We start from the raw sequence: 13,832 nt of genomic DNA on the forward strand, positions 1-13,832 counted from the left end.
TGTATGGTAAGAAGTAGTAATTGAATCACTATGCTCACTCCTTTTGAGAGGATAAAATGAATACAATCAGGACAGATCTAAGAATTTTACCTATACAGCGACTAGCGTAACTTATACCATTTAGCCATTCATGGTATGGCAAAAATAACAAAAGAAATAGTGTAAAGTCTACTTTCAATTATTTTTTGATGAACTATTATCACCCTTAAGCTTTAGAATAAGTAGTTTTTTGCAAATTCTAAATAAAAGATCCAAATTCTCGGTCTCGCGGATGTCCAGATGTGAATTCCCGAAGAAAATATCAAAATGCGTATCGTTTAAGTGAAAAGAGCACATTATGTGTTGTTAAATCTTCGACAAAATTCCTATCCAGGATTTCCAAAATATGCCGAATAATATTTAAATATGAGAATGCTTTTCCTTAAAAATAATTTCCACGACACTTGATCCCCTACTACCTCTCAATTTTAAATAGAGGCGACATGCTTAGGGTTAAATACTACTTCAAATTGCAAAATCGAAACTGGAACTGGAATATGGCCGCTTGCTGATCCATTCCATGCAACTTAGCTTCCCAAAGGAAAGATTTCCTAATTCGAAGTGGGATTGAAAGATATCGCTGCAACGTCTTCTGACTTCGCCGTTTTCAGTAGCTACCTCAACATTATTCCTTACTACTCCGTCCGTCTTTTGCAGACTCGGCATTCACGGAGCGCGTCCTGGGGGCTCCGAGCGACAACTACAAGGGCTACGTGGAGGCGGACGCGACGCGGAGGGCGGCCCATGTCCCGCACCACGCCCTCTTCCTCCTGCACGGCCTGGCAGACGACTCGGCTCCCTTCGCCCACGGCGTGGCCCTCGCCAGGGCCCTCGCCGACGCCGGCGTCCTCTTCCGGTATCAGGTAAGCTCTCCCCGCCAACCGCCTCTCCTTCCGCCCGATAAAGGCGACTCGACTCCCGACGACATTTTACGCAGAATCCAGGCGTCAATCCTCCCAAATCAACGAGCGTGCTGCTAAAAATACTGGATGGACTACTGAGATTGACGATAATTTATGCGACGGAAATGTACAACTAATCATGTGGATAAAATTCTTCAAGCGTCCCCTTGCCTTTCCACTTAATAATAACAAAAGAATTAATATATTCCATTCCACAAAGATTTACTTAATCAGATGATCGTCATTTGGTGTGCAAATGACGGAAATATGACATTAGTTTTCAGCAAAACTGTTATTAATCTAATGAGTATGTTTCTTCTTTCTCTGGGACAGAGTTATGCAGACGAAGGCCACGCCCTAACCGGCGTCTTGGAACACGCTTATGGCTCAATGGAAGACTTTCTTAAGGGCTGCCTCAGTTTAGACGAAGAGGAATCTCCTTAAGTGGGCTCCGGGAACGGAGGATGGCTGCAGAGCAACAAATAAAAACACCACGGACACCAGGGAGAGGACAGCGGCCCGAGGGATGAGAGGAGGAGAGGATCTCGAAATTGAGAGTTGATTCGAGTGCGGAGGCAAGGCGACGAGTAACTACCTGCACCCTGCAGATCGTGGATTTCACTTGGGACAATCAGCCACTTTTCACCGTCCGAACGGGAATGCTATCTCGGGCGGGGCGTAAATATATATTTTTATCCAAACAAATATGTATTTACTACTACACATGGCGCAAGAACGTACAGCGAGGTAACCCGAAGGGGTCAACCAGGAGTGGAGAGGCGGAGCATGGGCAACGGGAGTCGATCCTCTTCAGAAGTGCGAAGGGAAGGCCTTCGGGAAGGTACTAAAGAGAGAGAACGAGACGATGTTAACATTATGCGTCCGCGTACTCGGGATGTTTAGGATAAAAATGGGGGGGTTTGAATATTACGACGCTGCCTTCAATGAATACCACCTGAATACCTTCTATTTACGGGAGAGAGAGAGACAACATGCGCGCGAAAGTGCGTATTTATATTAACGTAGGAAAAATATATTACGATAATTAATAAATCCCGTGCCTCTACGATTCTAGTACGCGGACAAAACGGTCACGTGTTGAAAAAAACCCTTCTTTTCTTTTATTAGTACCCGGTAGCAGTTCCCGAAATTATTATCAAAATAAATCACATATGGCGTCGCATCGAACGCCGTGTTAACAAGTTTTATAATGGCGTTTCGAACGCGTGAGGGGGGGGGAAGAAAGGTGGAATGGGGCAATTCCACCAGCAATAAGTGGCAAAATTTTCTTCAAACACAAAAAAATTAAATAAATATAAATTAATATAAGGCGGTCAGAAGCGGCGGTCCGAAGGTTCCAATGTTTTTATTTTCCGCGACCCTGGGCCGCTATGACAAATACGAGATAGGGGGGGTTTCGGTGAGAAGGCTTATTCATTAATTTGACAGCTTTGACTTAGGAATAGATTTTTTGCCCACTTCCATCGCGGATGAGAAGGTTCTAACTATAATTAAGAATAAGACACACATTCACTCAACCACACACATACACACACACACACACCTCGTCAAAATGGCCACCGACATTACAACTATTAGTGACCGAACCTAAGGGTGTGGAGTACACGTTATAAAAAAACGATCGAATGCCTCTTCCGATTGCAATAAAGCTAAATGCGCAGCAAACCACGAAAACTATTACTGTTTTTATGAAGCCTAGAAATTGGACTACCCATATGGCGTCTTTGATTATTTAAGAGAGCGAAAGAAAACATGAGTGATGAATGTGTTAGGTGGAGTGTCAGGACGTTAGTACAACTGCATGTGAATCTGTGTGCATGCTTAGAAAAACAAGGTATAGTAGACGACGCGTCCAAATTCGAGATTGCGTGCTTGCGAGAAGAAAAGGAAATGTATGATAAAACGGTCTTATGATAAAACGCCGTGCGGAGGAAGGTGCTGCCCCAGATGATAACTTTATTTCTGTGGCAAGTAACACTTTGTGCAAGACTTTAAGGGTTTTTAGACCCTCTCTAAACATTTCTATTCACTTAATATGCATATACACGTTGGCTTCAATGCAATTCATACGATATATGGATGATTCCCGAAATGAGAGGCCCAAATAGAGTTAACTTTCATTTGAGTTCAACACAACGACATGCCACGGCACAGCGTCGATTAAACTGGCGGAAATCTTTCAGTTGACCTTTCAAGTTTACTTCACGAAGAGTTAGAAATGCCAAATTCTTTTCAACGGCGACAAAAAATATGAAACTTCACTTCATTCACCTCGTTAATAGCACAATGTGGCAGAAATTAAAACGTTCTCCCGCGTTCACAAAGGTTCTTAAGTCTTCTTTCACCACCGTGCGTGCTAACCCCTTGGTTGCTATAATAACATCGACAGAGGTCAGGAGCATCCGTTCGAAGGAAGATTTTTTTGTTCGCACTTAAACCATTTCTTCCTCGCAGACTTGTGGCGACAGACCATTGAACTAACGGATAATAATCAGCCTCCCAGCAGAAGTGTAATTCAAACAGTAGTCTTTTAATAAAATAATGTTAAGAATACATCCATCTAAAGGTTTCTCCCTAATAATGGACTAGGCACAATTATTCTTTATAGTTGTCTATCTTATTCTCATTAAAAAAAAGCCAAAAAGTGCATTCGCATACGCGTATTTGGAGGGCAAGGGAATTTCCGGAATATCAATGGCCGCTTTCCCTGGGGTCAATGTCGTTTTACGTTGAGCTTAATACAAAGCCATCTCTGTCGGAGAGAAAGCTGAGGCCTTATAAGTCATCATACCTGTCGATAACAATTGTAAATATCTTGCTCCACAAAAACAAAGCGCATAGAGGTCCTAGTAAGCATCACTGCAACGTCCGTCCTGGGGATGGTATTTGCATCTCTCAACGAAAAATGTTATTGACAGAACTAGGGAAGGGGCAAAAATAAGAAATATTTGGGATTCTGTAAGGACCACAGATACACACGCCGTAGTGACGCAATGATAAAAAAAAAGCTTTCAAATATAATTGTATAATCTTCGAGAATTCAAAAAAATATAGTTGCGCAAAAAAAAATAATTTTGAATATACCCTTCAACTGAAAGACTTAACGTGTGAAAGATAGTGGAGATGGGAATATTCGTGGTTTGCAAGCGTTGAGGCGGCATTAAATCGCTTAAAAATTTACACACCGTAAGTGATCCTGTAATCTAGCGACAATCTGACCGTGTGCAATAACTAATGTCAAATTTCGGAGCTGTTTTGCTTCCTCATCAAGTTGAAAATGTACAATATTTTAAAGGTTATAGAACGACGGTTGTAAATTTTAATAATACACCAATCCATGTGTAAAGGTGCTTACGACAAGTTGGTACAGCTTTGTGAAATTATGCTTTGATTAGCATGTATATACATCTATATATTGAATACTGACATATTTATACATTTATTTTAAATTAAAGAAAAAAATCAAAATAAATGCTAAAAAAGAGCAATACTACTAATAGAGTTATTGCGGCAATTGGAATTGCGAAGTGAGCAAAAAAGCAAGCGGCGCAGCTCGAGTCTTGAGGCCCGTGAAGAAGACTTAATTAAAGTAGATTATAATAACAATCAAGGTGCCCTCGGTGTCGCTCAATTGAATTTGCACACGACTGATTATTTTACTGCTGACGCTAAATACACTCGAAGACTGCCTTGATTTTTAGCGTTTCGCAGGCACAAAACAAAAAGAAACCAATGAGTGTGAAGACGACCTTCGTTATGCAATTCAAATCACTTGCTAAATAACTTGATCTCACTTTTGCAGGTGAGACGGAGCCTGCATAAAAAAATAGCCCGAAGTCTTCCTGAATTCATTTGAGTTTCGAAGCGCTCTAAAATAAAGTGCGAATGTTTATTTTTTCCTGATGCTAGACCTACACATTTGGATTGTGTGATTTTAGGTTACATTTATTCCTCTACAAGATGTTTAGCACACTGAAGGTTGAATCGACAATCATCGTTAGACGTAGCAGTGCAGAATACACCCCTACGGAGAACTGAGGTCGCATGGAACCCCACTGGAAGAGCTATCAGTACGTAAAATATAAACGCATTGAGAGAATGGATATTTTGAGCGCAAGGCGAAAAAATCTTTCACAAAATAAAAAAATTCCACTAACACTTGGTATGAGAAAAGGAAGAAAGGACTAAAGATATGTGCTGTTCCATCTTCCGCTGTGAATTTATCCTTGAAAGATCCCATCTTATTTCCCTAATTGTTCTGACAGAAGTTGTTACAGTGGCATCACACTGTGGTGCACACTTAAATTTTGTAAATAAAAATTGCAATAAACATTTTTTACAAATATATGCCATTCATTTCAGATAATGATGTTCCCCCGATTTCCAAATAATTAACACACCATCTCGAATCTGACACCCCAAAAGGTAAGCTATTTACACACCTACCAATGGTTGATCCCGAGAATTCAGTCCACTGTGCCCTAAAAATTTCCAAATCACTCCAGATATTGACACCACCAGAAGCTCTTTGCGCATTAATAAAAATAACTGCAACATTCAAGAAATTAATGATCATAAATTTTTAATCCAACTCTCGTAAATACTAATATACTTATTGAGCATTATGAGAGAACCACTTAAAGAAAGAAGGATTAAATTAATTATCGAATAAAAATTTAAACCGCAAATTCACCACAGGCCTTACAGCTACGCCAACAAATAAAATACAGCGTACAACAAATTATTAGTTCATGAATTTGTTTCCCAACTAAAGAAAAACTGATAACCAGAATATGTTACCTCTTATTGCATCTGGTGATCCTAAATAACGAAAATGTAAATTATATTTTATTTCTTCATAAGTCACTTTTTTCGAACTAGCAATATTTTGCTCCAAGGAGAAAATGATTTGTAATCCTAAAGTAGTAAATCCTCGCTAATTTTTATTCAAATATCCTTATTTCATCAATTTAATTTTCTTATAGCCAGTTGGTAATTTTATTTTAATAAAAAATAATCTTTCTCGCAGACCGAAAATTTGTTAAGGGTCTCTGTAAGAAAAGCATGCATGCGGACATTGCTAGGCATATGTAGGCAATGGTCCCATAATGAGACACACGATTGGCTCGAATGTATGCACAAATACTGCTTCAAATCACACTCACGAAGACAAACTTTGCTTTGTGGCTTAATACAATTGGTGCAGATTTATTTTAAATCGATGGTTAGATATGCGTTTAAAATTAAAATGTATCGCCAAATATTCACTTTAATAACGATAACGATAAACTCTATCGCCAAATTAAATTCAAATACGAAATTTATTTTTCCCTTCTACTACCCACATTTTATTTTCCGGTAAAAAATATTGATTCTCCAAAATTTTAGGTTTCCCCTGTTCCCGGGTTTTTCTCGATTACTCGAGAAATCAAAAATTGTTGTAACATAATCGGAGCTTAGAGTCCCAACCTGTATGAACCACTAGTGTAGTTTGTTGCATATGATTAATGAAATACCTGTTCGTGTAAGTACAAACGGGGCCGCTTGAAATTATTTAAAAACTCAACAGATCCTCAATGGATTACCTATCAGCTGACCTCTGGGCTCAGCATTGCTGGTAGATGGGCTCTGTGAATTTGCAGTTCCAACCCCATCAGCCTAATTAACGATTGACTGATTCCTGTTGCGACTTTTCTGAACAAAATTCTTATCAAATGGATCGCAGACTATTTTTAATTTTTGACATTAATATTCTTTCAATACACATCTTTTGTTAAACCAAAAGACTTATTTAATAGCTCTACATATTGTTGAATCTTTGTAAATAAAATATTTACATGACAACATTTGCATTGTTCAATCATGATATAAAATTAAACAAAGCATATCTAATGAATGGATTAAAATACTGTCAGGAACTGTTTTAAAAGCCTGTAAGTAAATTAAATTGTTGCACTATTCATTTCATTACTTATTATATGTAAATCATCAATGGGTGGAAAAATGTCTGTGCAATCAATTTAGATTTATTTAGTCCTAAATTTTATTTTCAAAACATGTTTATATTTTCTTTGTGAATTTACAAGGCTAGAAATAAAAGGTATCTCCAAATTAAGAAATTAGGAATGATTTTATCCATTGACCAATCTATCCATCCTGGATATTCTTAGTTAGTACTTTTTGAATTAACATGACTTAGGCATACAACTCAGAGTAGAGCTATCCATTAATCAAATGGCTTTAACTATTTAATAGCACAAGTCTAAAACACATTAGCAATGGAAATTTGTCTCTAAATGATATTATAAAATAAATTACATTAAATACTAAATTAAATAATAATATAATTTGCTATAATGCTGTGTGTGCGTGTTTCGCCATTGCTCATTAATCATGCATAGGTGCTTTTCTAATCAGATTTTTGTTTTTTAAGATACTAAATAATAAATGCTGCAGAAGTGAAGTGGTAGGTAAAGAGTACTGTGCCTAGAGATCCAGAGAGGTCTAAAATACTTAAGAGTAATTTAACTTAAAAGAAGGATTTCAAAGTTGAAGATATAAATTAGTGATGATAGATTTTCCAACATGGCAAAAATTATTGCGACAACTTCCCTTTTGATAACTTTATTTTCATGCTGATAAAGGTCAGCTGTGCAAAAGTATAATCATATTGGCTGGGCAAAAGTATAACCAGAGTGAATTATAAGCCATATAGAGGCAGAGTTATTTATTTCCAAATCCTTGATTTGATTTGATCCTGGGCAGGATTTGATTCAGTGCACATGTACCTGTGTGTGGCCACAACGACTTAACATGAAAGTCTGACTTTCTCCACGAAAAGTGCTATCAGTAAACAAGGCAATTCAACCAAGGAGAGATGGCTATGATGTTGATGAAATGGTAGGATTAAAAAATGGCTGGTGAAACTTGGTCTTAGAATACTAGAGGTGGCATGCATATAATATGCCTAATTATAGCCAAATTTTTTTCACTCAAAATCATTCTTCTGATATATTTATTTTGAGGGAATACACAAAGCATATTTTATCTCCTCAATTTATTGCACTTACTAATTATGAGTTGTAGCTTATGAGTCTGGAATTAGTTCCAATTCAAATCAATTTATTTAACTTTCTCTTTAAATACAGAAAAAAATGCCATCATACAAAAAAAATGGAGGTTTTGCTGAGAAAAGGGGCCGCTCAAGAGAACGAACGCCTGAAAGATCACTTCGCAGGAGGCCAAGAGACCAACCACCACCAAAGAGAAGAGCAACCATGCCAAGCACAAGACGTTCGCACAGCAAAGAGCCACGAAGGGCCATGAATGACAGAGTTGGGATCCCATCAACATCCAGTGGAGGGAGAACAACAAGAAACAGCAGAGGTCTAAAGAGGAAGGGTACTATTGAGCCATCCGATGATGAAAGCAATCATCCACCTAGAAAAAGACAGCATGTGGAGAAAGAGATCAAGAGCCCGTTAAAAACTGGAAAGTCATCCAAGACTCTTTCAAAGAATAAGAGCACATGTGCAAAGGATTGTGAAGAAAATGAGAAAGACAATAATTTAAAAGAAGATGAAAGGCATAATGATGGGAGTGACAGTGAGAAAAGTAAAGAAAAAAGAAAGGAGGCAGATCAAAATGATGAAAACCAGAAGGAAGCTTCAGATAAAGGGGGAAAGAGTGACCCCGCAAAGGATGAGAAGGAAAAGGAGGAACAGGAAGAAAATAATGATGAAGCAGAGGTCAATTTTGAGAACAAGGACAATGAAGATAAAGACACCACTGTAGAGGGTCAGGGTGGTGACTCTGATTCCACAGAAAATGCATCCAAAACTGAAAACAGTCAAACCACATCTATTTCTGAGGATACAGGTAAGGGAAAGGAGAGAGGACGTACTTCATGCATGGGGTCCTGTGATTCCAGGGAAGAAGATGAGTGGCGGTGCTATGACCAACTGAGGCTTCCACCCAAAGATGCCAGTCAAGGAATTACAGCACCAAGTGGCATACTTGTAGGGGTGGGTCTTAACAATTGGGATGTGCTGGTGCCACTGCCACAGCACCTGGAAAATGATGAGTGGATGACTGAGAGCATGCTGGAGTTGTATGCACACCCTGGTTGTGTCTCCCCCCCATTGCCTATTCAAGTCGGTGAATATGACTTGGAGAGGCTCCTTGATCTATATGACATTGATATGGCCCAAGATTATCACATTAGCATCACTGAAACTGAGCATGGAGTGTGAAATCTGACCAAGAAAGCATCTTGTCTCAGCCACTTCATTTTTGTTTGTTTTTACTGTTTCAAGAACAGTGAATCAAAAAGGAAGTCACATTACTTTTTCTTTTGCATCTTAAAATATCCATGAAACACTAAGGTAATATTTAATTACACCAGAGTTTAGCACACATGTTAAAATTGAACTGTAACTATGAAAAGCTCATTTTTATTACCTTTTTGTCGTATGGACACAATATTAAAATTATCTTTCATCAATACATAGAAACAGCCATTATTATCATTTTAGAAACATGCTGAAGAACTATAATTGCCATTAGTAATCAGGAATGAAGAGCCTCTTTTAAAGTGTGCTTAATGCACTTAAAATTTAGTATTCAAAATTTATTATTACTCTTGATTAAAATTCTTATGAACAAATTATAATTAAATTATTATCAATATGCTATATGGCTTTCTTTGTGGCACTTTACATTTAATGTAAACAATAGTCACATGGGTCAAAGAGAGCAATTGGAGAGCTTCAGCTTTGGCCTATTGATAATCAACTATTGCTAAAACCTAAATTAAATGATCAGAGTAAAAAAATCTGTAATGCTGCAATTTGATCTAAGACAAGTATTTTGAGCAGAAAACAAATAAATAGCGACTCCCCTAATTCCCAATTTGTGTGTTCATAGCAGTATCAAAGTGACTTCAGGAAAACTTGTACAGATAAATGACCTTGAATTTAGTAAAAAATTGTAAAAAATTTATGCAACTAAGATGCAACAGATTTTTTAAATGCATTGAGTTGCCAACTAAAATATGATTGAGATAATGTGCAACTGAGTACATTATTACATGGCTAAATTTCCTTAATATGATGTTTTGGTCTTTAGAAATGATGTTTCTATATTCAATCAATGTTAAAATTCTCTTTTTTATATGTACCAATTCAATTTAAGCATGGCAGGTTCAAATCAAGTTTATTAATTTAAGGCTCTTTGATATGCATGTATGACATCAGCTAAAATGTTAATGGTTCCAAAGAAAACCTTAAGGTTTTTCAATTCTTTTTTTAGGCTTATTAAAATAGTAATAATGTATCATCAGCCAAGGGAAAGATATTTGATAGTCTTGAGTTTGTATATTAGAAACAAATCAAACTCTTGTTTAAGAATCACTAGATTATAATAAATCAAACAGTCATATGAAAAATTTTATGAGTAAAATTATTTATAAAATATTTACCAAAAAGGGAATTTCAGTTATAAAGAAATGTATTCATAGTTTTAAGTTGGAATCAGTGAATTTCTGTGCATCATTTTTGGCTCAGAATTTTTTGATACTAAATATCAAAATAATTTAAGTTTACCCTGAACAATTATTCAAAGTAAATGCATTGATATGAATAGAGCAATTAGTTATAATGATTTGTATTGTCAAAAACTTTTATTTTTAACATTTATATGATGAAAATGATATAATATTCACTAGATATTCATTTTAAATAAATTTAAAACAATTCAAAGGGTGTAATCAGGCAAGCTGAGAAGTTAGTGAAAAACTTAGCAAAAACTTCAAATCCTGTTGAAGGCAGTGGAACACTGATTGCTACGCACTACGGTGATGTCACTAGGCATTCAATAAATGGCTGTGCATTCAGTTTAGATGTTTAGGGTCCCTGGACTACATATTCATGAATCCATTTGTAATATTTTCTGGCCCTTGTTACTCTATCCCCATAGGTACACTAGTAAATTCATTTTTACCATGTTACCATAAAAATCCAAAAATAGTCACTATCTGAATAGACACCCTTATCTGCACACTTTCCTTCCAAAATTTTTATCAAAATAAGATCACTATAAGGAAGCATCAAGGACAACATTGAGAACAGAAAGACCCAACAAAGGGTCTTTCTATTGATAAATTGGTTTCTTTTATGCGTGTGCCCTTGTTCAAACTAATGCATAACATTCTTCATGTTAAATTTTATGACAGTGATGAATAAACTAATGGAATGAGCATGATGCAGTTTTCAATTTATTATATCAAGGCCAGCCTTCTAACTACAGCAATTGATCCAAAGGGTGGTTTTAATAGGTGTGAGCTGCATTTACCCTAACTAGGCCACAAGGCACATGAAAGTCAGGAAATTTAAAGGGCAAGTAGGGCAGTTCCTTTCCCTGCACCACCATTTGATTTCCCATGAAGTTACATGAACTAGACAATCACATTGCTTATGCTTTTAGATGGAGTTGTCCCAAGGCGTCACCCAGAATTCCCTCATAGGTCCAGGACCCTTCAGTCTGAATGCTCTACATTCCATTCCCAGCCTTATTGAAAGTTATTTTCTCTCACTAGATTGTTATTCATTTACCTTTGAGAGCCAGTCACGTCCACAAATTATGGTGGAGTATTTTAGTTGAAGAGAACTTATTCCTATATCTCATGCATGATTATAATCACAATATAGCATAAAATGCAAATCATCTAAATACAAAAATGCATTAACCTCATGAAAATATTAAAAAAATGTATAAACAATATTGTGGTATAAAGGTTTATTGAAAGCAGGACAGCAAGCTTTAAGAGCAGCTTCGAAGTATTTTTATGAACAATATCATTGTTATGACTAGTTAATTTTAAAGAATAGAAGAAACATGCTCTTATATATTGATATGCTATAATTTAATTTTCCAGTTGAAGCAGGAGCAGTGATAATGTGAGAAATAAGAGGCTCTAGTAAGCACCAATATACAAGAAAACTCAAGAAAATAGTAGTAGTTTCCCTCACTCCCTATTCACACTTTGATGCCAAATGTCAAAAGATACTCATAGTATGTAGTTATTTTTTTGTTATTAGAAATAGTCTACTGAGTTAGGGCAGGTTTTCCATGGTCGTTGGCAATTCACACTACTATACTCGTAAGCCTTAAGAAACATAACACAAAATGTCCTTAAACCCCATATACCCATGTATTACATAGTATCATAAATCATCTTTAAGCTCCGAGTACTTTCTGCCTTCCTCATATCCATTTAAAATGTTTATTGTTTTACTACCTCTATCTCATTTTTACAGCTTTCCTCCCTCCATTATCATCTCCAGCATCCCACTGCCTCTGAGCATCTGAATTTAACTCTCCAGTCTCCTTAGAACTTTGAAGAAGGCCAGGCAAGAGGATTGTATTTTTTTCCATTCTGCTCCACACCTGCATCTCAAAAGCCTTCAATCTAATTGGTGGGGATCAAGATGGTGCGGTGGCTATCGTACTGGCTTCCCACCCAGAGGGCCCGGGCTCAAATCCTGGCGGTGTTGAATATTTTTCAGTAGTATCTCGATCCCTACTTGAGGTGCTTTGTGGAGGGCACTTTGAATTAGTACGCCGTCCGTCAGATGGGATGTTAAGCTGCAGACCCCTTGGTACCTTTCGTAAAGAGCAGGCTAATGCCAACGCCGGGATTCTCTCCACCCTTCATCCTTTCCTGTTCATCCCTAACGGCGCAAATGACCTCAGCTGCGGGTCACCCCCCCTAATTACTACTACTATCTAATTGGCTCAATGGCCAAGTTTCCAAACCATTACTTTCCATAATAAAGTTTGCAATCGTCTTTGACTTATTTATATTTTACCCAAAGTGCATGTCATCACTACCATCTCTTTGCAAAAGCTTATTTAATTAATGTAATTCCTCCTTTACTGCCCACCTCATTTTAAAACATTACCTAAACAGATGAACCATTCAATCTGATCTAGTTTATGTCCCTCAACTTTAATTTTTATCTTAGATTTCCTATTTCTGGAGAACATCATTACCTTTGTAACCTCATAGTTCTCATTCCATACACATCACAATGATTCCTTATTGCACCAAATAATAAATGCGGCCAATGAACATTTGCTGCCTGGCTAACTAAAGTCTTATCATCCACATATCTAACTGATTTGATATGCTCCACTCCTAATTGCAATCCTGCCTCCGGCCATTACCATGCTCCCCTTGCCATTTCCTACTCAAATATATTGAAAAGAAGAGGTGATAATGGGCATCCACCTGCCTTACTCCTATACTTATCACTGCTCATCCCAACTTTCCATTCACTAGCTGCACTTGTACAGTCAGATATTTATACAGATTTCATAGTATAGGAAAATATATTCCTTGCCCTTGATCTTCTTTTCATTATCATCATTTCAACACTTTCATACCTATTTTGGTATGAAATAACTGCTGAATATTCTACCCTTTACTGCACCCAGTATACTGAGTTTTCATTTGCCATTTCTTTTCATATCATGGCCAATGTAATTCAATAAACATAATTTGATTACTGCATGAAATGCTTGAGTTATTCGATATTAAACTCTCATAAAATACTTGGCCATTTTCTGTCCAGTCTATCTAAAGAATTTTCCCATAGCATACCATTTCAAAGGACTCTTCTTCTAAGATGTGCCCAATTTTCAAGGATTCAGAACTATGCAGTGTTTGAGGAGATAGAAGTATTCATCACGCTTTTCTTTGATGCTCTTTTAATGGCATGATCTTTCCATAATCATCTAATTCTGATGGCAGAATATTCTGCTTTTTAAATCTGATCTTCCATTACAATTCTAATATTCCACTCTCCAGAG

General features: G+C 37.0%; 2 protein-coding genes across 2 annotated transcripts in view; both read left to right on the forward strand.

Moving 5' to 3' along the window:
• LOC139687572 (inactive dipeptidyl peptidase 10) overlaps nucleotides 1–5,296 on the forward strand; it is a 599,750-nt gene extending 594,454 nt beyond the window's left edge. Inside the window, exons 17-18 of the mRNA XM_071584792.1 lie at nucleotides 697–902; nucleotides 1,275–5,296. Coding sequence (XP_071440893.1) covers nucleotides 697–902; nucleotides 1,275–1,385 — 317 coding nt within the window. The 3' untranslated portion in view covers nucleotides 1,386–5,296. The remainder of the gene's footprint in view (nucleotides 1–696; nucleotides 903–1,274) is intronic.
• Nucleotides 5,297–8,116: 2,820 nt separating this feature from the next.
• LOC139691860 (uncharacterized G-patch domain protein DDB_G0278987-like) lies at nucleotides 8,117–9,214 on the forward strand. Its single transcript, XM_071589780.1, has one exon. The coding sequence runs from the start codon at nucleotides 8,117–8,119 to the stop codon at nucleotides 9,212–9,214; it is 1,098 nt and encodes a 365-aa protein (XP_071445881.1).
• The last annotated feature ends 4,618 nt before the right edge of the window (nucleotides 9,215–13,832 follow it).

Source organism: Hetaerina americana, unplaced genomic scaffold (genome assembly GCF_022747635.1).
Source record: "Hetaerina americana unplaced genomic scaffold, ioHetAmer1.1.p SCAF_1, whole genome shotgun sequence".
Classification (NCBI taxonomy): Eukaryota; Metazoa; Arthropoda; class Insecta; order Odonata; family Calopterygidae; genus Hetaerina; species Hetaerina americana.